The sequence below is a fragment of the Aotus nancymaae genome, unplaced genomic scaffold (assembly GCF_030222135.1).
Source record: "Aotus nancymaae isolate 86718 unplaced genomic scaffold, 86718_ANA_hifiasm-v0.15.2.pri h1tg000072l, whole genome shotgun sequence".
Taxonomy (NCBI): domain Eukaryota; kingdom Metazoa; phylum Chordata; class Mammalia; order Primates; family Aotidae; genus Aotus; species Aotus nancymaae.
In genome coordinates this window covers 12,063,785-12,089,284 of record NW_026988487.1, presented here as the reverse complement: position 1 = coordinate 12,089,284, position 25,500 = coordinate 12,063,785, and the positions used below count along the sequence as shown (strand labels likewise).

Sequence of the window (25,500 nt, the reverse complement as noted above, 5' to 3'; positions counted from 1 at the left end):
GCACCAGCAAAGGAGGGCCATTTGAGTCTCCCCACAAAAAATTGGGCACTCCTTAGAGGTGGTATGGCAGGAAGTTGGGGGCAACCCCCATATACCCTGCCTGCATTGATTCTCAGTGTTGTGGCCCCAACAATCATTTCACCTCCAGCTGGGAGCTAAAACTTGGAGGACAGTTCCTTGGAAGGCCCTGAGCTACCAGACTGTACTTGCAACTTCCTGATCACAGGAGAGAATCAGAGCTTCCTCTAGAGAGATCCAGGGTTTTATCTTGAGAATGGAATAAGCTAGAATCAACTAATTGCACTATGCTGTGCAATGTGATGTGCAGTGCAGGCAACAGAAGCAAATAGTTTAGTCCTAAGAGGACTCCCCTATGCTTGAGGGACTCCCATGAGGAGCCTTGGCTATTTGGAGAAGAAAGAAGGTCTGAAACAAATAGGGCATTTTTTTTTCTCTCTTAAGAGAGCTGAGGACATCAAATTCAGATGCAGGTTGTACACCTGCCACATTTAGCAGAAAACTGCTGACCCAGGCAGCTGACCTGAAATCCATTCAAATCAGCAAGTTCGTTAGGCATAACTTTCTTGTTTTTGAAATGAAAAGCCAGGGTCTTGGCCTAAACTGGTTTTTTTTCTCTCTCTCTCTTTCTTTCTTTCTTTTTGAGATGGAGTTTCACCCTTGTTGCACAGGCTGGAGTGCAATGGCACAATCTTGGCTCACTGCAACTTCTGCCTCCCAGGTTCATTGATTCTCCTGCCTCAGCCTCCTGAGTAGCTGGGATTATAGGCATGGGCCACCACACCTGGCTAATTTTTGTATTTTTAGTAGAGACAGGGTTTCTCCATGTTGGCCAGGCTGGTCTTGAGCTCCTAACCTCAGGTGATCCACCCACCTTGGCCTCCCAAAGTGCTGGTATTAAAGGCATCAGCCACTGTTCCTGGCCTTGTTTATGCTTTCTACATAGGCTTATCCTACCTGAGACCAGGGAAAAGGACAGTTACCTGGATCTTAGGTAAAGAACATTTTTCTCAAAGTGTGGGTATCCTGCTAGACTCTACTTTTATTACAAGAGCTGAGATACAAAAGTTCAGGAACACTTTCATCTCTAGAGGAAGATTCCCACAGTCAGCCACATTACTGAACATGTTGGCAATGTGATATAAGCAAAAAAGTCAGAAGGTCCAGAAGATGGATAGGATCCCTATGCCCCTTTACCCCTGCTTTCTTTCTGTGATCTGACTGCCTTAACTATGCTGTGACCCAGCCAGCTGCAGGTTTTTCCCAGCAGGCTTGAACCCAAACCGAGGCCTTGAACATTCTCAGACACTGACAAAGTTATCTAGGTTGTTGCCCAAAACACTGAAGGAAACTGGTTGTAGCCCTGAGCCTCCTATAAACTCCATACCTGACTCTCTTGCTGCAGAAATATCTATGTAGAATCCCTTTTCTCTTGCTGTTAGTCTCAGAGATACACTGTACTCCACTCTCTGTGTCAGCTCCCCTATTAAAGGCTTTGAACTGATCACCCTGAATTTAGTGCTTCTGTCTTTGGAATTCCAGCCAGCCCCATCTTGGTATGGTTTGAAGTAGTCCCTTGTGGGAATTCCCCTCATGCTGCTTCTGGGGTGGCTGGACAGAATAACAAGTGAAAACTAAATCTCTCCCTCTGCCTCCCTTCATAAGCCATCCAGATCTCACAAGGACACATGTTCATTTCCATTTTCTGTCTCCAGCCAGAGGCAAAGAGTCCCATGTCCCTCCTATTCCTCCTTGCATCTGCCAGGAGGCAGTGTTATTCCTCCCAGGATTTCAGTTCCCTCAGCTGATATGTGAGGCATTCCAGTGCTGTGAAGGTCAGGATGAGACCATTTATAATATATATAAAGTGTTCAGTATGTTAACTCATTAACCCTAAGGGCAACATTGTATTAGTCAGGGTTCTCCAGAGAAAAAGACCCAATAGGATGTGTATACATATTGAGACATTTATGTTTAAGAATTGGCTGACATGATTATATAGTCCAAAAACCCCTCTTCAGTTTTGCCAGCTCCTTTTCCAGTTTCCCCGAAGTCGGTAAAGGGTGGTACCCTCCACTGAGCATGCATCCTCATGAATGGGATCAGTGCCCTTATAAAAAGACCCAATGGAGCTTCTTTGCTAGCTAGAAGGTGACATCTATGAGGAAGAGGGCCCTGACTAGACATTGAATCTGCCAGCACCTTGTTCTTGGTCTAAATACTCTCAAGAACTGTAAGAAATAAACAAATAAACATTTGTCATTCTTAAGCCACCCTGTTAATGGTATTTTCTTACAGGAGCCTGAATGGACTAAGACACCCAGCATGTGGAAGGGGATATGCCTGGGCCTGGGGCCTTTGGAGGTTGTGAGAAATTCTCTAAGGTGGCTGCATCTCAGGAACTCCCTTAAGTCAAACTCATACCCAGGCCCAGCCCCTGGCCCTAGAGCTGGGAAAGATATCGAACCTTTGGTTGCCTGTGCTGGTGTAACTCTGAGAGACCATTGGGTGATGCTGGCAGGTTTGACTCTGGGCAGGTAGAGAACAAGGAGGAGGAAGGGGCAGTGGGAAAATGGAGTGATCAAGAGTAGCCTACATTGGTCAGGTGTTTGGCCTCCCACCATTCAAACACTTCTTTTCAGGATGAACCTCGTTGGCCAGCACTGTGTGGGTGCTTTGGCCTCCCAAAGTGCTGGGATTACAGGCCTGAGCCACTGTGCCCAGCCTAATATACAAAAGCTTACTGAATACTTACATTGTGCCAGGGCTTATGGATATAGCTGTGAACAGGGAAGATGTGGATAATGCAATTTCAGAGCTCATAGCCCAATAGAGAAGACAGGCAATGAATAGAAAAATGGCTCAAAGCATCACTAGTGCTCCACAATGAAAGCCCATCAGCTCCTTCGTCCTTTCTCAGTCACATGCCCAGTGTTGGCCTTTGCTGCTCCTGCTGTTCAGGAGCCTGGGGACTCTCTCTCCTTTAGTTGCTGCCCTTGGGCCTGTGGCCTGATGCCTGGCCCTGCCCTCTCTGCTGAGTGTGTGGTCAGCACCTTCCAGGCTCAGGTGAGGTGCTGAGGGGCACAGTGACTCTCCTGCTCAAGGAGGGACAGTGGCACCCACATCACATGAAGGTGAGGCACTAGAGAGTCATCTAGCAGAGCAGCTAAATGATCTGGACTGCCCGGTTTTGACTCCCAGCAAGGGCTCTTACCAAATGTGGGACTCTGAGCAGATTACTTGACCTGTCTGTGCATCATCTGTAAAGTGGGCTGGTAACAGCATCTCCTCCTGGTGTCCCTGTGCAGATTGACTAGGTTTGTGTCTATAGAGCACTGGGGATAGCAAAGGCCTCCTGCTGGTATTATGGATAAAATGCAGCTTGATCAAGTGCATCTTCACTTGGGTGTGTGGTTCTTTCTGTTTCTTCCTTAAACAACTTGGCTCAGTCCTCCTGATAACCCTTGGGGTCTGGAAAGAAAAAGGTAGTAAGATCTTTTGAAGATGCATTTTGCTGAATCTGAGTTTTGGGACTATCTATCGTTGTATGGTTCAGAAGGTGTTGGTTCCAGGGAACCCACAGTTTGGGGCCTGTGGAATATCACTGTGGTTTTCAGCAATCTAGTCTAGGTGAGTTCCTGGCTGGATGGGGATAGGGAGAGGGTGGGGCTGGGTAGTGACCCCACCCAGTTGTCTGTGTGAGGTGTCCTAATTTTCCATGGGCAGTACAGGGAGGAGCTAGTGTGACAAAAATGAGGGAACTCACTTCTTCTTGGAGGGAGGGTTATGTGGAGAGTAGAGGTCTGTGTGAGCTAAAGGAGATGGGTGGGTGGGGCATGAAGGACCCGAAGGACAAGGCCAGCCTGATGGGTGTGTGGCCTGAGGGGTTTTCTGGTAAGAACTGGAAAACCTGCTAGACAAATTCTAAAAGAGCTGTAACATTCCTTTATTTTCTTAATAAACTTCCTTCCACTTTTCTGTCGGCTTGCTCTTGTATATCTTCCTGCGTGAAGCCAGTAATCCACGTGGCCTCCCATGCTGAACCCCAGTTTTGGGACTCATCCTGTGACATAGCCAGAGGCAAAAGTTTCCATGTCCCTCCTATTCCTCCTTGCATCTGGATGGGATCCGGAGGGCTCTAGGCTTGGCTGCTGTGGCCACCAGATGCGGCTCTACGAGGTCTGCAGGGGTCCTGCCAGCTCCAGATGGACATTCCCTGAGATGCTGTTAGGCCACCTGGACTGGGGCCCCATGTGGCATCCCTGGCATGGACACATAATGCCCAGCAAAGGCATCATCAAAGTTCCACTACTTTAGTGCTGGAAGGCAAATCAGATGGCAACTTGTTTGCAGAGAAAGAAACAGACCCAAAGAAGGGTCAAGCAAAGCCAGGACTCAAGGGCTGGTGTTCATACCTCAGATGCTGAGTGGCAGGAGTCCCTTTTTGCTGCCCTTCTCCCAGAGTTCCATAATGAGGTAAGGATGGGTCTCCTTCAGGGCTTGGTAGAGTCGATCTTTGCAGCTCCTGTCCCAGGACCGGCTGAAGCTGAACAGCTTCCGCATCTTGCTGGGCCTGGTGTCCTCAGCCAGCACCCTCTCGTACTGCTCCTGGCTCAGCACATGTCCAAGCAGGTTGTCCAAGACAGGTTCCACTGATGTCACTCGGGCTACCAGCTGCTCTCGATACTGGTCCACGAAGTGCAGCAACTCCGGGGCATCCAGAGGGGAAGGTAAGGCTGGCAATGAACAGACAGGCTCTGACCACAGCCTCCACCTCCAATCCCCATGTTCCGTGCTTTTCTCTCTCTTTTCTGCATCCCTTGCTTCCTTTTGTCTCCAGAAATGCACCTCTATCTTCCTTCATGTCAGCATCTAGCCTGGCATTCTGCTAGAGTGGGGACTGGAAGTGGGGTTCCTGATGGGGGCACTAGAGGCTCTCAGGTGTGGAGTTCTAGGGCCTCTGTGGATAGGACAAGGGGATCTGGGGAGGGACCATGCACCGCTCTCCAGAGCCTGACCCCTTGTGAGGTCTGCATTGATGAGTCCCTTCCTTTCTCTATTCCCTTCCCCCCAGAACCAGACTGCCACTGCCTCCTGTGGTCTCTGAGAGCTATTACTGACCTTTGGGGGCTGGGGGGACCAGAGTAGTTGCAGGTATGAGATCTCCTGGAGGAAAACAGAGATGAAGATGCATCAGTAACAGTGTTAAGTTATTAACACACATGATACACCTCCCCTCCAAACTCCCAATCACTTCTGAGATTTTTTTTTTTGAGAGAGTCTTGCTCTTCACCTAGGCTGGAGTGCAATGGTGCAATCTCAGCTCACTGCAACCTCTGCTCCCCAAGGTTCAAGCGATTCTCCTGCCTCAGCCTCCCAAGTAGCTGGGATTACAGGCGTGTGCCACCACGCCTGGCTAATTTTTTGTATTTTCAGTAGAGATGAGATTTCACTATGTTGGCCAGGCTGCTCTTGAATTCCTGAGGTTGTGATCCACCCACCTCAGCCTTCCAAAGTGCTGGGATTACAGGTGTGAGCCGCTGCGCCTGGCTGAGATTCTTTGATTTAGAAGAAAGCTACAGACAAATTCTGATAGGGTATGGAGTAAGGGCTGGAAGGGTCCTTAGAGGTTATCTAGGTGAATCCCTTCCTTATGCATATGGGGAAACTGAGGCCCAGAAGTTGTGATCATAGAGTAATAGAGAGAAGGCATCCAGGCCGGGCGCGGTGGCTCACGCCTGTAATCCCAGCACTTTGGGAGGCCGAGGCGGGTGGATCACGAGGTCAAGAGATCGAGACCATCCTGGTCAACATGGTGAAACCCCGTCTCTACTAAAAATACAAAAAATTAGCTGGGCATGGTGGCGCGTGCCTGTAATCCCAGCTACTCAGGAGGCTGAGGCAGGAGAATTGCCTGAACCCAGGAGGCGGAAGTTGCGGTGAGCCGAGATCGCGCCATTGCACTCCAGCCTGGGTAACAACAGCGAAACTCCGTCTCAAAAAAAAAAAAGAAAAAGAAAAGAGAGAAGGCATCCAAATGAGCAATAGCAATTTCTCCTACAACATCCCAGACTTGGTTTGATCCAGTGTTGGTCTGAACTGTATCCCTGGTCAACTAAGCAAACCCCTTGCTAGATAGCTTGAACTATTTAGCACCTCCTTGTTCTAGCGGAAATCTACTTCCTTGTTCTTTTCTTTGGCCTTCTAGACTGGCACCAACCAAAGGTGTACATTCTGGATTTGGATGTCAGAATCTAGAATCAACATCAAGCAATCTTCGGACATGGGAATAACAAATGAATTTTAACAGAAAAAAAAAAGATAACAAAAATGAAGGTACTTAAAAATTGCTTTGCAAAGGAGAGAAAGGGGAAGTTCCAAGCAGCTCATATGTGCAAGGCCTGAGAGTCTGAGCAGACTCCAAATTCAGTATGATCTCATGGTGCAGGAGGTGGGTACAGGGGAGGGAGTTCAGGTTGTGATACCAGGAACACTGCATCCATGTGGGTGGAGAAAAGAGGGTGTTTCACATCCTTTCTGCTGCCTGGACGGTCTAGGGTTCAATTCTGACTCATTCCCACACTGGAGCATCTACTGAGAAAGGTGACTGGATGGTAAAGAATTTACAAACCGGCCGGGCACAGTGTTTCATGCCTGAAATCCCGGCACTTTGGGAGGCCGAGGTAGGTGGATCATGAGGTCAAGAGTTCCAGACCAGCCTCATCAATATGGTGAAATCCTGTCTCTACTAAAAATAGTAAAAAAAGAAGTTAGCCGGGCATGGTGGTGCGCACCTGTAGTCCCAGCTACTCAGGAAGCTGAGGCAGGAGAATTGCTTGAACCTGGGAAGCAGTGGTTGCAGTGAGTCGAGATTGTGCCACTGCACTCCAGTGTGGACAACAGAGGAAGATGCTGTCTCAAAAAAAAAAAAAAAAAAAAAAAAAAGGAATTTACAAACCAAAATGGAAGAGGAATGATGATAGAAGCAGCTGGAGTGTCTAACTTGTATAACAAGAGTCATCAGGAAGGCTATCAGCACAGTCTCCAAGATTCTCAATGGCTTTCTTATGCGGAAGGAGATAGACTTTTTCTGAGTTCCAAGGGACAGAATTAAGACTGATAAGAGGCAGAGATTGGCCTAACATGAGGAAAAAGATAATATTGCTATGATTTGTTGAGGATTACTGCAAGGCATGTATAGACATCGCTTTATTTAATCTTTCCAACATTTCTACAAATTAGTCATTACGATCCTCATTTTACAGAAGAGGGACTCAAATGAATTAAGTAATTTTCCCAAGGTCACCCAGCAAGTAAGTGCCAGAGTGGGATTTGAACTCAGGTCTGAAGTTGGGGTGGGCTAGTTCTCCATCGGTAGTTGCACACAGGCCAGGACTCAGTAACGCCCACCCTCTTTCCGCCATACTGCGAAGCCAGCTTGTAGCTCAGAATGGATTTGCCATTTTTTGACAGCTGACTAGGGCTGGTTGTCCTAGAAGGACTGTTTGGAGGTTTGGGTTCTTAGGGTGTTAGTACTAGACTAAGAGTCCATAAGTTTTCTCCATCCCAGAAAATTTATTATTTGATTTCCTCTTGTCTTCCTTGAAAATACTGAGCGATACGGGGGAGAGTATCTGAAATTGTCAAATCAGCTTAATCCATACAGCCATATAAGTATCTAGGTCTTATTCTTTCACCTCACATCCAAGCTATCATGAGAAACTTAGCCAAAAGCTTTGTGGATGTCGACATCTGTTCATTCAAGGGCACTGTGAAGACACCATTGTGCATGGGAGAGAGCACACATTTTAGAGGGTCTGATGGACTCATTTAAATTCTAGTCATAACAACTGTTACGTAACTTGAGAAAGCCACCTACCTCCTGGGGGCTACTTCTTCTCATCAATAAATTGTGATACTGCACACACACACACACACACACACACACACTTTCATTGACTTTCTTTCTCCTCCCACCTCTGAGCTCTCTGGACGTGTCCTGGTTTTACCTGGTTTCACCAAGGTCTCCCACACCAAAGTCTCATCTGTCTTGTTTTTCATTTGCAGCCTGATCCCTGATCCCAAGTGGCCAACATAGAACTCTGAAAACAGCTGGGGTTCTCCAGGGCTTCGATAGCAGAGCTCCAGTTCCTGAAGAGGCAAAGAGTTGAGTTGCCAACCCTGTTCATCTTGCATGGGAGGCCTTTCCCCACCTGATAACTTCTTGGCCCTGCTTGGCTCCATAGGGACACTCCGATGATCCCTGTATTGAAATCAATCATCACCTTCAGACACCGCTCTTTTCCCAAATTTCCACAGAAGGATGAGGATACCACTGGGTACTATATGGGTGAGTCAGGGCTTGTCCTTAAAAGTAGTGCTCATCATCCTAAGTCAGATCCTTCTTCCTCAACCTCCCCCATCTTGAATCCAAACCCTCATTTCTCCAGCCCAAAGCCTGTCTTCCCAAAAGATCCTAAACTCGACCCACTTTCAGTTGACAAAAATTTATATCCATCCCCTTTCCTAAATCACACCTAAGACAGAACTCTTAATTCCCCACTGTCCTCCAAACATGGTCCCTTTCGTTTCCCTAAACTCAGTAAAGGATAGGACCATCTACTGAACATGCAGGCTCCAAACTAGGAATCATTCTTAACTCCTTCCCTACACGGGCAATCCAGCAGGTCCTGTTGGCTCTACCTTCAAAATCAACCTTGAATTCACAAACTTTTCTCCATCTCCCTCGCTACCTTCCTAGTCAAGTGACCTTCAACTATAGCTTGCAGTATTGCAACAGCCTTTTCCTTTTTTTCTTCTTCTTCTCTCTCTCCTTTTTTAAAGCAAGATGGGGTTTTTCCATGTTGCCTAGGCTGGACTTGAACTCCTGGGCTCAAGCAATCTTCTTGTCTCTCAGCCTCCTAAGTAGCTGGGACTACAGGTGTGTGCCACCATACCCATCTTATTCTTTCATTTTTCATAGAGATGAGTTCTCCCTACTTGGCCCAGGCTGGACTTAAACTCCTGGCCTCAAGCAATTCTCCCACCTTGGCCTCCCAAAGTGTTGGAATTACAGGTGTGAGTCACTGTACCCAACCACAATAGCCTTTTTTTTTTTTTTTGGAGACAGGGTCTTGCTCTGTGGCCCAAGCTGGAGTGCAGTGGTGTGATCTCAGCTCACTACAATCTCTGCCTCCTGGGTTCAAGCAATTCTTCTGCCTCAGCCTCCTGAGTAGCTGGGTTTACAGGTGCCTGCCAGCATACCTAGCTAATTTCTGCATTTTTAGTGGAGACTGGGTTTTACCATGTTGGCCAGGCTGGTCTTGAACTCCTGACCTCAGGTGATCTACCCACCTCAGCCTCCCATAGTGCTGGGATTACAGGCATAAGCCACACCTAGCCTTTTTTCTTTTTTAAGACAGAGTTTCGCTATTGTACCCCATGCTGCAGTGCAGTGGGGCTCTGCCTCCTGGGCTCAAGCAATTCTCCTGTCTCGGTCTGCTGAGTAGCTGGATTACAGGTGACTGCCACCATGCCCTGCTAATTTTTTTGTATTTTAAGTAGAGATGGGGTTTCGCCATGTTGGCCAGGATGGTCTTGACCTCCTGACCTCAGGTGATCCACCTGCTTCAGCCTCCCAAAGTGCTGGGACTACAGGCGTGACCCACCATGCCTGGCCCATAACAGCCTTTTGACTTGTCTCTCTCCTTTTACTCTTGCCTGCCTACTTATCCTTCATTCTCACCCAGCAGCCAGAGGCAGCTTTATGAAAGCAAATCAGGTCTCATTTTTTTTTTTTTTGAGACAGAGTCTTGCTCTGTCACCTAGGCTGGAGTGCAGTGGTGAAATCTCAGCTCACTATAACCTCTGCCTCCCAGGTTCAAGTGATTCTCCTTCCTCAGCCACCTGAGTAGCTTGCATTACAGGGACATCACCACACTCAGCTAATTTTTGTACTTTTAGTAGAGACAGGGTTCCACCATGTTGGCCAGGCTGGTTTTGAACTCCTGACCTCAAGTGATCCTCCCGTCTTGGTACCCAAAGTGCTGGGATTACAGGCCTGAGCCATTGTGCTTGGCTATAAATCAGGTCTTGTTTTACCATGTTTACAAGCCACAAGAGCTTGCCATTGCACTTAGAACGAAGTCCAAACTGCACACCAGGGCCAACAGGGCAGATGAGGCCTGGGAAGACTCTGCCTCTGATCTGACTCATCTCTTGCTATACTGATCTCGTTTTTGTCATCTGGAGGTGTCAAGCTTGCTCCCAACTCTATGCCTCTCACACATTCCTTCTGCCTGAAATGCTCTTCCACAAATCTCCATGTGGCCTGAAAAAACAGCCAATCTAAAGAAAATCTTCGTTTCCTTAGATCTTCCTCCAATGTATGCAACCAAGGCCCAAATCCTATAGCAGATGATAACACCCTCTCCTGAGACATCTCATGGTTCCCCTAATATGTGTTTTGCCACTGCAATGAGTAATAAACACAGTGTGTTCAACTACAGGTGTGTCCCTGGTGGTCTTGACTGGAGGACACTGATGACCTATAGCCCAAACACTTCCCAGTGGCCCCAAGTCAAACCCCATCATCCTCTTATCCTGCATGTGATCCTCCCTTCTCTGAACTTTCTTTCAGTCTTGGAAGCATTCCCACTTTCCCTAAATCCCACTCACTTTCTGTTCAACCTCAATTTATCCTGTCCCTGGGAAAGCCCTGAGACCTGCCCCACAGGCATTCCAAGTAGGACTTGCCTTCACGGTGAAGAGGCAGACACTGGGCTGCTCACCTCAGGGATTATTTCCAGCTCCTCTGAACCAGACACAGCATAACGAGAGCCCATATAAAGTGGGGTCAGCGGGGGTGGCTTGTGTAGCCGCACAAACTGGAACTTCGTTTCTTCATCATCTATGGCCTACGGGACATAGGGAACAATGATCAGGGGAGGCTTCTGCCCAATGAAATGTTGTCTGAATAGGTGGGATGGTGCATTGGTGTATTTGGGTGGACAGAGTGGGGCTCTATCAGCCCTGCCTCCCTCCCCACATGCACTGTTACCGAGACAGCCCACACTTGCTCTTTGTTATCTTCAGGATGGGAATAGGGTTGTTTGAGAAGTTAGAATGGGGAAAGGTTTAGGCATGGAGGCCTCCAATCCTTTGATTCCTGGAGAGGGGCTGCAAGAAACCATCCAAAGTTCTGGGGAAGACCTTGGGGAGGCAGGAGACCAGTCCATGGCTGAGAAGGGATGGACTGTTCACCCACTTCAAGGTTCTCATGTGCAAGAGGCCTATCCTTAGTCCCAGTTGAAGATGCTCTAGGGGGCTCTCTGGCTGCATTTTGTGTTTACCATCAACCCACCGTGGCCCAGCCTTTCTGGTTCTTAGTGTCACCTTCCGAATGGAGCAGTCACTTGGGATCAGGTACAGGTGGAAGGTGACTTCTTCAGGATGGATGCGGTGGTAGAGCAGCACCATGGAGGTGACGGGAAAGATGCGCAGGGCATTATGGATCACTCTTAGGAGGACTCCCATCGGGGAGAAGCTGGGGTCTTCCAGAACTACGTGATGCAGCTCCACCTTGGCTGGCTTCTCCAGGAGCATCCCCTCCTCTTTAAAGTGGGCCACTTGGAACAGAGATGTATCCATGTGGCCCCCTGTCAAAGAATGGATTCAAGAGGCACAGATGTATTTTTATTTATTTATTTTTGAGACAGAGTTTCTTGTCACCAAGGCTGGAGTGCAATGGCATGATCTCGACTCGCTATAACCTCCACCTTCCAGGTTCAAGTGATTCCCCTGCCTCAGCCTCCTGAGTAGCTGGCATTACAGGTGCCTGCTACCATGCCCAGCTAATTTTTGTACTTTTAATAGAGATAAGGTTTCACTATGTTGGCCAGGTTGGTCGCGAACTCCTGACCTCAGGTGATCCACCTGCCTCAGCCTCCCAAATGCTGGGATTACAGGTGTGAGCTACCATGCCCATTCCAAGAGGCACAGATTTAGTGTTGTCACTGAGTCAGGATTTGCTGGCATCACAGGATCCCAGGGCTTAGGCTCAGGTACCTTCTTGGGGGAGCCTAGTGCTATGGTCTTGAATATCTGTGTCCCTCTACAATCCATATGTTGAAATTCTAACACCCAAGGTGATGGTATTAAGAGGTGAAGCTTTTATGGGAGGTGATTAGGTCATGGGGGTGAAATTCTCATGATTGTGATTGGTGCCTTTATAAAAGAGACTCATGGGAGCTTGCTTGCCCCTTTCGCCCTGTGAGGACACAGCTAGAAGGCTCCATCTATGAGGAAGAGGGCCTTCATCAATACCGAATCTGCGGGTGCCTTGATCTTGGACTTACCAGGCTCCAGAACTGTGAGAAACAAATTTCTGTTATTTATAAGCTACCTAGTTTATGGTATTTTGTTTCAGCAGCCTGAACAGATTAGAACACCCAGCATGGGGAAGAGTATTTCTAGGCCTTGGGTGTTTGGAGGCTGTGGGGAATTCTGCCAGTACGTGGGAGCACTTAGGAGTGCTGAGCTCCTAAGAGGGAGCTCAAAGAATACCCTTGACCCAACCTTGTACACAAGTCCAGCCCCTGGCCAGGAAGCTGAGAAAGATATCCAACCTTTGGTTGCCTGTGCTGGCGTGGATTCGCTATGAGAGACTATTGGGTGATGCTGGCAGGTTTGACTCTAGGCAGGTAAAGAACAAGGAGGAGGAAGGGGCAGTGAGAAAATGAAATGACTAGGAGTAGCCTATATTGGTCAGGTGTTTGGCCTCCCACCATTCAAACTCTTCCTTTTAGGAAGAGCCTCCTCATCCTAGCACTGTGTGGGTCTTGGCAGGAGGCAAGCTGAGCCTCCCACTCAGGAAGCTGCTACTACTTGGCAGTAATGATACAGGTGTTTGGCTATAACTCGACTAAGTGGCTGTCCCTAACTGGGACCTCAAGTCTACAGGGGTGAAACACAGATGCAGAGATAGTTACAGATAATTTTGGCAGTAACAGTTGGGTAAAGAGTCCAGTGGGAGCCAGGTGTGGTGGTGCACACTTATAATTCCAGCTACTTAGGAGGCTGAGGTGGGCGGATTACTTGAACCCAGGAATTCAAGGTTGCAGTGAGCTATGATTGTGCTGCTGCATTCCAGCCTGGGTGACAGAGACCCTATCTCAAAAGAAAGAAAGAAAGAAAGAGAGAAAGAGAAAGAAAGAGAGAGAGAGAAAGAGAGTAAGTGAGCCTAGTGGCTCCTGGGCAGGAGGGTCCTACAGTAGCTGTGTCTGCAGCATGTCTTCATATTTTCTTGATGTGACCTTGGCTGCTCTGCCCTTGGTTTCTCTGTGTCACTGGGTCGCTATCTCCCCCACCCCCCACCCTTAGATTTGTTGCACAACCTTTTGCTAAGTCTATGAGTTAGTAAATAACTTTTCAATGTATTCCTTTTCTGCTTAAATCAGCCAGAATTGGTATCATTGATTGCAGCCTCTGACCAGTGCCAGGTAAGGATGTTGAAGTTATGAGAGAGCTTGAGGGATGACACTGGTAATGGGAGAGACATTGGCCTAGGGATCAGGAGTCCTGGCTCCATCCCTGTGTTGCCTGGCAACCGCTGCAATGCAAGAGGTTTCTGGGCAACAAAGCATCCAGCAAGCTGGACAAGGCCCTTAGTCAGATGTCAATCCCAGAAGGGGCCATGAAGACCATTACTTTTCTCATTTAACTGCATTTTTTTGGATGAAAATTATGTCACAGTGGTATCTATCATCTGAAAAAATGAGGAAGAATTCACCTGTGAATCTTACCAACCAAACAATACAACTACTCTTTTTTCCTTTCTCCTTTTTTTTTTTTTTTTTTCTGAGATAGAGTCTAGCTCTGCCACCCAGGCTGGAGTGCTGCAGTGGCATGATCTTGGCTCACCGCAGGCTCTGCCTCCCGGGTTCAAGTGATTATTATGGCTCTGCCTCCCAAGTAGCTGGGACTATAGGCATGTGCCACTGTGCCTGGCTTTTTAGTAAAGATGGAGTTATGCCTTGTTGGCCAGGCTGGTCTTGAACTCCTGACCTTATGTGATCCACCCTGCCTTGGCCTCCCAAAGTGCTGGGGTTACAGGCATGAGCCACCATGCCTGGCCACAGCACAACTATTCTTACATGGGACTCTTGCATCGAAGTCTTTCTCTGCAGCAACTTTTCATATTTTTATTGTAGTCCATGACGCTTTGTCTCTTGTTTTCCCATGACAGTTTAACTTGTTGCAAGGATGTCAGACATTTTAATTACCACAGTATATGATCCCGGCTATTGGATGCATCACTCTGTGATTCAGCCTCTGTTTCTCATTTCAGTGTCGAGTTTGCTTCCAGCTTTTCACCATGATAAATAGCACTGCAATGCACATATTCTGCAGAAAGCTGCTATTTCCCTTGTGTTATTGCATTGAAATCAATCAGTACCAAGGGATGAGAAAAGCGTGTGAAATGGTATGACCTCCTTTACCCCCGAGTTGCTTCTCCAAGAGGTGATGTTGATTTGCATTGCCATCAGTGGCACTAAATGGGCAGTCTCACCCTGACCTCCAAAGCACTGGAATGTCCTCACATGTCAGCTGAGGGAACTGAAATCCTGGGAGGAAAGTGCTTTTTCTGAGGCCACAACCACCCTGGTCCTAGGACTGGATCCCAGCACTCTGATCACAGTCTGTAGCACTAACAGATGCGTGGTGCCACTCTAATTTTGGTTGAATTCCAGAAGGTGCTGGGTGTCTCCAACTTATCTTCTTACTATGGTGGCCAACTGTCCATGCTTGCCCAGGATGGAGAGGGTTCCTGGGGGTCCAGGACTGTCACTGTCAAGATCAGGAAAGTCCTAGGCCATCTGAGATGAGCTGGTCACCCGCTTCTTGCACATATTGGTCTTCCCATAGATTGTAGCAGAGTCATCTTATCCAAACCTGACAGTATATTTGTGCTGATACATTGGAGAGAGAAGGGAAGCAGTGGGGAAGATTATGATCTAAAGGAAAAGAAGGTTGAGTGTTGACTGGGGCAAGTCTCACTGGCAGAAAAACTTACCTGGAGCTGTCTTTGGCTGGTTGCATTAGAAAAATTTAGAGAAGGCTAGCATGGGGTAGGCATGTTTCTGTGGGTCTGGGGCCCAGGGCTTTGCATCTGCTCATTACACAAAAGCTTACTGAGCATGGACACTGTGCCAGGCTCTGTTGATATACCTGTGAACAGGAAAGACATGGGCACTGCAATTCCAGAGCTTGTGGCCCAACGGGGAATACAGGCAGCAAACAGAACAATGGCCCAAAGCATCACAAGTGCTCTGCCAATGAAAGCCCATCAGCTCCTTCCTCCTTTCCCAGCCACATGCCCAGTGTTGGCCTTTGCTGCTCCTGCTGTCCAGGAGTCTGGGGACTCTCCCTCCTTTCGATGCTGCCCTTGGGCCTGTGGCCTGATGCCTGGCCTTGCCCTCCCCACTGAGTGTGTGGTCAGCACCTTCCAGGCTCAGGTGAGCTGTTGAGGGGCACAGTGACTCTCCTGCTCAAGCAGGGACAGTGAGACCCACATCACATAAAGGTGGGGCACTAGAGAGTCATCTAGCAGAGTAGCTAAATGATATGGACTGCCTGGGTTTGACTCCCAGCAAGGGCTCTTACCAACTGTGGGACTCTGAGCAGATTACTTGGCCTCTCTGTGCACCATCTGTAAAGTGGGGCTGATAACAGCATCTCCCTCCTGGTGTCCCTGTGCAGATCGACTGGGTTTGTGTCTATAAAGCACTGGGGATAGTAAGGGCCACTTGTTAGTATTATAGATAAAATGCAGCTTGACCAAATCCATCCACCTGGCTGTTGTGGATCTTTCTGTTTCTTCCTCAAACAACTTGGCCCAGTCCTCTTGGTAACTCTTGGTGGGGTCTGGGAAGAAAACGGTACTAAGTTTTTTTTTTTTTTTTTTTTTTTTTAGACAGAGTCTTGCTCTGTCATTTGGGCTGGAGTGCAGTGCACGATCATGACTCGCTATAGCCTTGACCTTGCGGGCTCAAGTGCTCCTTCCACCTCAGCCTCCTGAGTAGCTGGAACTACAGGTGTGCACCACCATGCTTGGCTAATTCTTTAATTTTTTTGTAGAGAGGTCTTACTATGTTGCCCAGGCTGGTCTCAAACTCCTGGGCTCAAGTCATCTTCCTGCTTCTGCTTCCCAAAGTGTTGGGATTAAAGGTGTGAGCCACCGCACGCAGCCACTAAGGTATTTTGGATATCCATTTTGCTGAATCTGAGTTTGGGACTCATATCATATCATTGTATGATTCAGCAAGCGTTGATTCCAGGAAGCCTGAGGCCTGTGGGATATGACTGTGGTTTCCACCAACTTCTTCTGGTTGAACTCCTGAGTGGGTGGGCAGGGGGAGAGGGTGGAAATCGGGAGTGACCCCACCCAGGTGGCTGTGTGAAGTGTCCTAGTTTCCCATGGGCAGCACAGAGAGGAGCGAGTGTGACAAAAATGAGGGAGCTCACTTCCTCTTGGTGGGAGGGTTGTGTGGAGAGCAGAGGTCTATGTGTGCTGAAGGAGATGGGTGGGTGGGGGCACGAAGGACCTGAAGGACAAGGCCAGCCACAGGTGTCTGGCCTGTGCAGTCACACAGAGACCCAAGCTCAGAAGGGCCTGGTGCTTGGTTTAATGTTTGGTTGTCTTGACATTCTTAATCATTTTTGAATGAAGAGGCTTGCCTTTTCATTTTGTGCTGGCCCTACGGCTGCTGGAGCTGGTCCTGCAGGAGGGTGAGAATGCCCACAGTGATGAAGCTGAGAGGCTGAAAGCCCCAAGCTCAGCTATAGTGGGAGAAAACTCACCAGGGAAAGTTAATGACTGGACAGAGGATCTCACTGACGACAGTGATGAAGCACCAGGGCCCAAGTCCTAAATCAGACCTGTGTCAGGCAGTGAAGTCATCGTTTCCAGGGCAATGAACAGCTGCAGCCCAGACAGCAGGCAGCAAGAATTTATGGAAGGGGCCCTGGCCCCAGGGATTGGTTTCCTGGCTAGGCATGAGCATGGCCAGCTAAAAGTGGCCTCTGTGCATTCTGCCTCTTATTCTGTGGCAGGGGTGTCCAATCTTTTGGCTTCCCTGGGCCACATTGGAAGAAGAAGATTGTCTTGGACCACACATATAAAATATACTAATACTAATGATAGCTGATGAGCTTTAAAATATTTGCAAGAAAGTCTCATAATGTTTTAAGAAAGTTTACAAATTCACGTTGGGCTGCATTAAAAGCCATCCTGGCCTGCATGTGGCCCACAAGCCGCAGGTTGTACAAGCTTGGTATACAGAATCCAAAGAGAGTAAGTACTATCTGGCCGCAAGGTGAGGCTCAGAATTTGGTCTAGGAAAGGCTGGTGGGACATGGGCTTTGCAGGACTGGGGAGGGGTAGGGGTGTAGCTCTTAGCCTGGGATAAATCGGGCTTGGGATAGACTCACAACTCTGGAAGAGGGTCTTCACCTCTCTCGGCTTCAATTTTCTCACTGGTACACCAAGGGAAAACTAGTGCTTAATATCCTGGCTCATTATGAAAATAGAGATGATATTAATATATATGGAACTACCTTGCATGGCACCTGGCACAGGGTGCTTAGTTATTGTTCACAGTTCTTATTAGCCAAGTTCCAGGAGTCTTCAAAAGACAGTGCCACAAGCTCAATGAATTCATTCCTATTCTGATTTGGCTGTCAGCACGGCAGGCTTAAAGCTAGATTCCTTGGACAAATTTCATTTCCCAGGCCCACATGATGGACGTAGGAGACTGACCAGGGCATGGCTTAGGATTCCTCACAATGGGGAGGACCAGGTCATCCATCTCTGAGAGCAGGGACTGAGGGGGTGCCTGGAACAGGAGCTGAAGGCAGACTTTGTCCCCTTGGGCCCTGGTGGTACATTCTGACTGCAGACCTTAGCTGCATGAGGTTTCTCCTGGAAGACCCTGGTTAGAGCAGGGAGTGGTGGTACAGCCCTGAGCATGCCAGGTTGAGGCAAGACAAATTCTTTTGCTGCCAGTCATGGGCAGAGCTACAACAGAGGTGAGCCCACTGACTCCATCAGCCAAGTCCCTCTCTTCTTGACAGAGTACCTGGAGAGCCCTGGCCACAGTCTCACTTGTGGAAGAGGCAGGTTGGTTGTGGTAGTGGCTGTTTATTACTCTGTATGTATATTGCTAGGTGGGAACAAGTAACTTGTCCCAGCTTCTTGTTTCAGCCATCAGTGTCCTCTCCTCAATCTCTTCCTTTCTAAATGGACCTCTACAGTCCCAGAGTAGTCTTGCACCTCATCCCTCTACTCTGTTTTATTCTGGAACCTTCCCTAGGGAATGACCATAGGACCCTGACTGTTAAACCAGGTGATCTAGGGCTCCTAAGGCCCCCAGGGCTCTATTCCCCTGCCCCATGCTCTCCTCCTGGTGTGCAGCTTGAATTGTTTACTGAGCTTTTGTGGTCTCAGCAAACAAGACTTTCCTGGTCCAGGGTACTGAGCAGTTCTTTGCTTTTTATTTTTCTCATTTCATTTTTCTTTTTCTGCTAGCTTCTAAATAATTTTTCTTATATATATGCCTTAATTGATTACCTTAGTATGTGCATATGTAAAGTTAATGCCTTTACTTTGAGGTGATACTAAAAATATATTGAACTACTGGGATGATACTATAAATTAACGTATCAACTAACAGATAAACGAAAAACTAAAAATAAAAGCCCATTTATCTCTATTCCTGGGAAATAAGGAAATTAAGAAAAGAAAAAATATTAAAACCCCATTTAATATCTAGCTAAACTATACAAATCATAAAGTGCTTATAACTGATGTAAGCTGTAACATAAATTGTTTATCAAATCATTTTATCAGCAATTAAATGAAACTTCTATCAAAATCATGATTTGACATGGGGACACATCAGATTCTTCTAACTTTCTCACTAAACTGATAGACATTGGCGAGGTGTGGTGGCTCACACCTGTAATTCCAGCACTTTGGCAGGCCGAGGTGGGCAGATCACCTGAGGTCAGGAGTTAGAGACCAGCCTGCAACATGGTGAAATCCCATCTCTACTAAAAATACAAAAATTAGCCCAGTGTGGTGGTGCATACCTGCAATCTTAGCTACTTGGGAGGCTGAGACAGGAGAGTCGCTTGAATCCAGGAGGTGGAATTTGCAGTGAGCCAAGAAAGTGCCACTGCACTCCAGCCTGGGTGACAGAGCAAGACTCCATCTAACTAAGTAAATAAAATAAATAATAAATTAATAAACATTAGGTTCCAGGCATCCAGCATTGGTTGGGTTTCATCTGATACCAGCTTGACCCACGTAGCCTGGTGTGGAGCCTGTGTGCACCCCTGCTAAACCTGCCGTGGATGTCTCTGTGCTGCTGCCTGGTAGGCTCGGCCCCTCCTGCCTCTATGCAGGGCAGGTTAGGAGCAATGCTGCCTCAGGCATCTCATCCATTCTGCAACAGACCCAGGCCCCAATTCCAGCCTGTGGTCAACACCAGATGTCGTTGTTAGGTCTCAAGAAGTGGAGACTTCCTCTTTACTGCTCTGTCCAGAAGTATTTCAGTAGTTTAACCTGGGCAGCAGTACTGGTGCATCTCTCTATAGGCCAGCCCTGCCTTGCCCTCCTTCTGAAATATACCAAGATTTTAGAATCCTTTAGCACTCTTATTTGCTATTAATGTTGGTATTTACATAGTTGTTTCTCTCTTTTAAATCCCCATGAGTCCTTAATATTGTTGCTTTATCCAGCCAGTGTTTTGTTAGATTTACCCATATGTCTCACTATCTTTTTATTCCTTTTTCTTTTTTAAATTTTTATGTATGACAGCAAAGAAATATCTTAGTGTCTTTGCTCATCATTCTATCTTGCACTCAGACCTTGCATATGGGATCATTTTCTTTTGCCTGAAGTGTATCTTTATTATTGCTTCTATTAATTTTTCACCTAACCAGTGTGTTAATCTTTTTTTTTTTTTTTTTGAGACGGAGTTTTGTTCTTGTTGCCCATGCTGGAGTGCAATGGAGCGATCTTGGCTCACCGCAACCTCTGCCTCCTGGGTTCTAGCTATTCTCCTCCTGAGTAGCTGGGATTACAGGCATGCACCACCATGACTGGCTAATTTTGTATTTTTAGTAGAGACGGGGTTTCTCCATGTTGGTCAGGCTGGTCTCAAACTCCTAACCTTAGGTGATCTGCCCACCTTGGCCTCCCAAAGTCTGGGATTACAGGCATGAGCCACTGTGCCTGGCTGCCTGAAATGTATTTTTCAGAATTTTCTTCAGTAAGCATTTGTTTGCAGAAAGCATTCTTGGCTTTAGTGGTTTTACTTCTCTGCGAACTTTAAAAAAAAATTTTGTATTTTTTTTGAGACAGGGTCTCACTCTGTCTCCCAGGCTGGAGTGCAGTGGTGCAATCACAGATCACTGCAGCCTCGATCTCCTAGGCTCAAGCAATCCTCCCACTTTAGCCTCCATGTAGCTGGGACCACAGGCATGTTCCACCATTCCTGGCTATTTTTTAAATTTTTTTGTAGAGATGAGGTTTCACCGTTTTGCCCAGGCTGGTCTTGAACTCCTGGCTCAAGTGATCTTCCCACCTCAGCCTCCTAAAGTGCTAGGATCACAAGTGTGAGTCACTGAGCTGGCCTTGTTTACAATTTTTGATTGACAGTTTTTAGTACATTGAAGAAATCATTCCATTGTCTTCTGTCTTCCATTGTTGCAGTTCAAAAATCAGTCATCAGCCTAATTGTGGCAGCTTTCTAGGTAATCTATCTTTCTTTCTGTCTGCTGTCGACTTTCCCTCATACTTTGTTATTCTGTAGTTTCACAATAATGAGACTAATGTTGATTTTTTATCTCCCTTCTCTCTCTCTCTTTCTTTTTTTTATTTTTATTTTTTGAGATGGAGTTTCGCTCGTTACCCTGGCTGGAGTGCAATGGCGCGATCTTGGCTCACTGCAACCTCCACCTCCTGGGTTCAGGCAATTTTCCTGCCTCAGCCTCCTGAGTAGCTGGGATTACAGGCATGCGCCACCATGCCCAGCTAATTTTTTGTATTTTTAGTAGAGATGGGGTTTCACCGTGTTGACCAGGATGATCTCGATCTCTTGACCTCGTGATCCACCCGCCTCGGCCTCCCAAAGTGTTTCTCTTTCTTTCATTGCATGTTTTGGGATTTCTCATCTTGAGGTCTCGTATGTCTTGATACTTCTAGAAATGTATTTGCAATTGTCTTGTTGAATATTCCTTTTTTTCCCTTCTATCATATCTTTCTGGAATTTGATTTAGGTATCTATTAGGACTTATCATGGTACCCTACAAGTTACTTGATTGTTTTCCTGTTTTTTTCATTTTTTTGGTCAATTTAGTTTCCAACTTTGATTTGTCACTTTTAATGGTTCATTATTTTTGCTGATGATTTTAAGGTTACTTATTTTTTTGGTCATATTATATACACTTATGTTCTGTTTCTGATAATTTCAACATCTGAAGGATTTAAGGAACTGATTCTGGTATCTAAGTTTCTGCTGGTTCTTATTTCTGGTGCCTTGTTTCTCCTTTGTGAGATTTTTGACTGTTAGCTGATATTTCTTGGAACTTAATCTGTGGGAAGTCTTTGGAGGTGACAGAGGTCAGGATACTTTGTGATTACGGTGTTCTGTTGGGAAGCCCCTCTTTCATGGCTCCAGCTCTCAAATGGAGTCTGATGACACTGTTTCTTCTCCCTGCCTGTAGGAGTAGTGATGGCTTCCTATTGTGCTAGTGCCCCAACATCTCTTGTTAGTTCATTTAGCCTTACTTTGTGAATGGTCTGGTCTTTGAAAAGCTTCTTCAAAAATCCCAAGTAAGCATACCACCTCTTTTCTGCTGGGACCCTGAGTGATATGATCTATATAAATAACACTTAATAAAAACTTTCAAGTAAGCTTAGGCAGACATATTTATGAGGCTGGGAGATGTGTTTCAAAAAGATATGTTCAGAGAAGAGTGGAATGCAGGAAAATCTTAGTTCCCATCTCCTCAACCCTCCCTCAGCTCCTCTAAGGAAGCCACAACACCCTTTCCCAGGATATCATTGTCCTATACTCCCTTTCAGACCCATAATTACCACCAACTTCCTCTCCATCCTTCCCTCTTGTTTACCTTGGAGAGCCACAAAGTGAGGGAGGTGCACAGCTTCGATGGCTCCAGGCTCAGCCTTGATGTCCAACAGAGGCCCTGCCACCATCCAGCTATGCTGTTGGTTGATCTCACCCAGGAGCTTATCCCACACACAGAATTCAATCTCAGTGGTAACGGCTTCTCTCACCACAAAGCAGAGACCCATGTTGGGCCAGTGGTAGGTGCCAGCCACAGGGAAGTGAACTCTAGGAAGAAGAGAGAGAGGCAGACACTTATTGAACAAATTCACTGAGCACCAGCTGGATGCCAGACCCCATGCGCATACGGTACAGTGGCTTCAAGCCCAGACCATTCAGAATTCAGATGGACTTGCATTTTAGTTCTGGCTCTTCTGTTCTTGACTGTGGATCCTGGAGCAAGTCATTTAACTTTCTTGTTTTTGGTTTCCTCATCTGTAAGTAGGAATAATCATAGCTCCCATCTCTTAGTTGTGACAATAAGTGACCTAACATGCTCACAGCTTAGTACACACCTGGGAGCAGTTAATTGTTTCTATTATGTTGATGATGGCAATGATGGTGATGATGAAATAATAAGTGTTCGTATATGTAAAGGGTCTATTTACCAATAATCAATAACAATATATGTGTTAAGATATGTATGTATGTATGTATCTATCGATCTATGTATCTTTTATCTATCTAATCATGTATGTATGTATGTATGTATGTATCTATGTCCAGAGAAGAGTGGAATGCAGGAAAATATCTATATTTGGAAACATGGTCTCACTCTGTTGCCCAGGCTGGAGTGCAGTGGCCTGATCTCAGCTCATTGCAGCCTTCAACTTCCTGGCTTGGGCAATTCTCCCACCTCAGTTCCCTGAGTAGCTGGGACTACAGGCACATGCCACCATGCTCAGCTAATTTTTTCGGTAATTTTTGTAGACACAGGGTTTCACCATGTTGCCCAGGCTGGCCTTGAACTCCTGGACTCAAGTGATTCTCCTGCCTTGGTCTCTTAACTGCTGGGATTATAGGCATGAGACACCATGCCTGGCCATATGTGCTAATATTAATGCTAAACTCTTAGAATGGAAAACAACACTTTACAGAGATCAGAAGTGATTTTCCCAAGGCTCCCCATGTGGGTTAATAGTGGGTCCCAGGATGCCCCAGCTTCTGTAGGTGTGAGGTGGGAGTGATGCTGTCTCCTGGCTGAGCTGATGTCTGTGGCAGTGTTTGGTGAGTGGTAATACGTTATATAAGAGATCATGAGTGTGACTACAGACAATTATTACCAATGCAACTTATAAGCCCTGGGAAGGCAGGGCTGCTATATTCATCTCAGGGTTCCCGGCTACTAGTACAATCCTTAGCTCATTGGTGGCTGTTAATAAAACAGGAACATATAGATTAAAAGAGAGTTAAGTGAGATTTAAGAAACATAACAAACAAAATAAAATGAGTGGACCTTGTTTGGATCCTGATAAGAACACACCAACTGGCTGGGCACAGTGGCTCATGCCTGTAATCCCGCACTTTGGGAGGCCTAGGTGAGTGGAATGGATCACAAGAGGTCAGGAGTTTGAGACCAGCCGGTCCAATATGGTGAAACCTCATCTCTACTAAAAATACAAAAATTAACCAGGCCTGATGGTATACAAGTGTAGTCCCAGCTACTAGGGAGGCTGAGGCAGGAGAATCGCTTGAACCAGGAGGTGGAGGTTGCAGTCATCCGTGATAGTGCCACTGCACTCTAGCCTAGACAACAGAGTGAGACTCTGTCTCAAATAAAATAAAATAAAATAAAAGAACGTATCAACTCCAAGAACATGTTTTAGACAATTGAGCAATTTGAATATGGATTGGGGATTAGATGAAATGAAAGACTTATTGTCAACTTTGTTAGATGTGATATTGGTATTGTAGTTGTGTTATGGAAGAAAAGGTTTTAATTTTTGTTTTTTTGAGATTTATAATGAAATATTTAAGGGTAAAATCACCTGACGTCTTGGATTTAAAATACTGTAACAATAACAAAGCAGGGAAAGTGAACAGCTGAAACAAATTTGGCAAAACAGTGCCTAAAGTTGGGTAAGGGGTACATGGAAGCTCCTTGTACTCTCTATTTTTGTGTATGTTTGAAAATTTAAAGTTTCATAAGAAAACATCTTTTGCATCATGAAAAGCACATACCCAGTGTTTCAGTCCTGTCCCTGCCTGTTGTCTTTGCAAGGGGAGGGGACCCAATGGCCAGTGTGAGTTGGGGGGCACTGACTGTGGGGACCGAGGATGGGCAGTGGGGTGGGGGAGGCCAGCCTGGAACCAGCAGAGCCCCTTACTCACCGGTACAGGCTCCTTTCTTTGTCAACTACCTCAGTAGCCACAGGCCCTGTGGGGCCCCAGAAGTCATCATCAGTCCCTAAAGGCTTTGTATGCAGGTCCCCCTGAGAGGCAGGAGAAGGCAGGCAGGCAAGTTCCTGCTGTGTTATCCTTGGGACGCTTCCCTCTGAAACAGCAAGGCAGTGGTCAGCTCCACATTCTTCCACCTGGCCTCCCTCAGCCCCTATGGCTGCACTGTAAAGGGCCTTCACAAGGCTGGCCTGCCTGGACCATGGCAGGGAGTATGTCTGCAGCTTCTGCTCCTGCTCCCTGGCTGCCTGCCTGCTGTCTGGGTAGGCCCACTCCATTTCCTCCAGCCCAGCCTCTGCCCATCTCCCCTTCCACACTGGAAGAGAAGGGGCACTCTCCCAGTATGTCCAGTTGGGCAGGTTGAGAGAGGAACATGTTTCAAAAGATGAAGGGGACCAGGCACCGTGGCTCTTGCTCGTCATCCCAGCACTGTGAAAGGCCTTAGCAGGAGGACTGCTCCAGTACAAGGGTTCAAGATCAGCCTGAGCAACACAGGAAGACTCCGTCTCTACAGAAAAAAGAAAAATATCAGCCAGTCATGGTGGTGTGTGTCTGCAGTCCCAGTTCTACTCAGGAGGCTGAGGTGGGAGGATTGTTTGAGCTCGGGAGGTTGAGGCTGCAGTGAGCTATGAACATGCCACTGCATTCCAGCCTAAGCGGTAAAATGAGACACTGTTTTTCCTTTCTTTCTTTCTTTTTTTAAAAGATGGCAGGGAAAAGATGGAGATGTGATTCCCAGGCCGTGGCAGCCAAGAATGGGAGGCTGGACCCTTGTTCAGGATTTGATACATGCCATAGATTTTCTGGAGAAAGGCAGCACCAGCCCCTGAGCCTAGGAGAGAGGGAAGCAGAAATCCAGCCTGTTCTTAGGAGTGGGAGCTCTCTCATGGGG

General features: G+C 47.0%; 1 protein-coding gene and 1 non-coding gene across 7 annotated transcripts in view; both read right to left on the bottom strand.

The window, feature by feature from the left end:
* Positions 1-25,500, bottom strand: part of NLRP1 (NLR family pyrin domain containing 1) — an 88,062-nt gene that overhangs the window by 12,717 nt on the left and 49,845 nt on the right. For 3 of the 6 annotated variants that reach the window (XR_010339130.1, XR_010339131.1, XR_010339132.1), the window contains exons 8-15: positions 24,543-25,116; positions 22,216-22,439; positions 11,413-11,675; positions 10,809-10,934; positions 8,028-8,169; positions 5,140-5,184; positions 4,434-4,754; positions 3,233-3,489 (exon numbers count right to left, since the gene is read on the bottom strand). Coding sequence is in view for 3 of the 6 variants with exons in the window: in XM_021672759.2 (XP_021528434.2) it covers positions 4,435-4,754; positions 5,140-5,184; positions 8,028-8,169; positions 10,809-10,934; positions 11,413-11,675; positions 22,216-22,439; positions 24,543-25,116 (1,694 nt within the window). In the remaining 3 variants the exon portion in view is untranslated. Of the gene's footprint in view, positions 1-1,040; positions 3,490-3,680; positions 4,755-5,139; positions 5,185-8,027; positions 8,170-10,808; positions 10,935-11,412; positions 11,676-22,215; positions 22,440-24,542; positions 25,117-25,500 lie in introns of those variants that run through there. The other 3 variants (XM_021672759.2, XM_021672760.2, XM_021672762.2) reach the window with 3 other exon arrangements.
* LOC135271029 (U7 small nuclear RNA) lies at positions 3,901-3,962 on the bottom strand. Its single transcript, XR_010339176.1, has one exon. It is a non-coding gene; the product is annotated as a U7 small nuclear RNA (small nuclear RNA).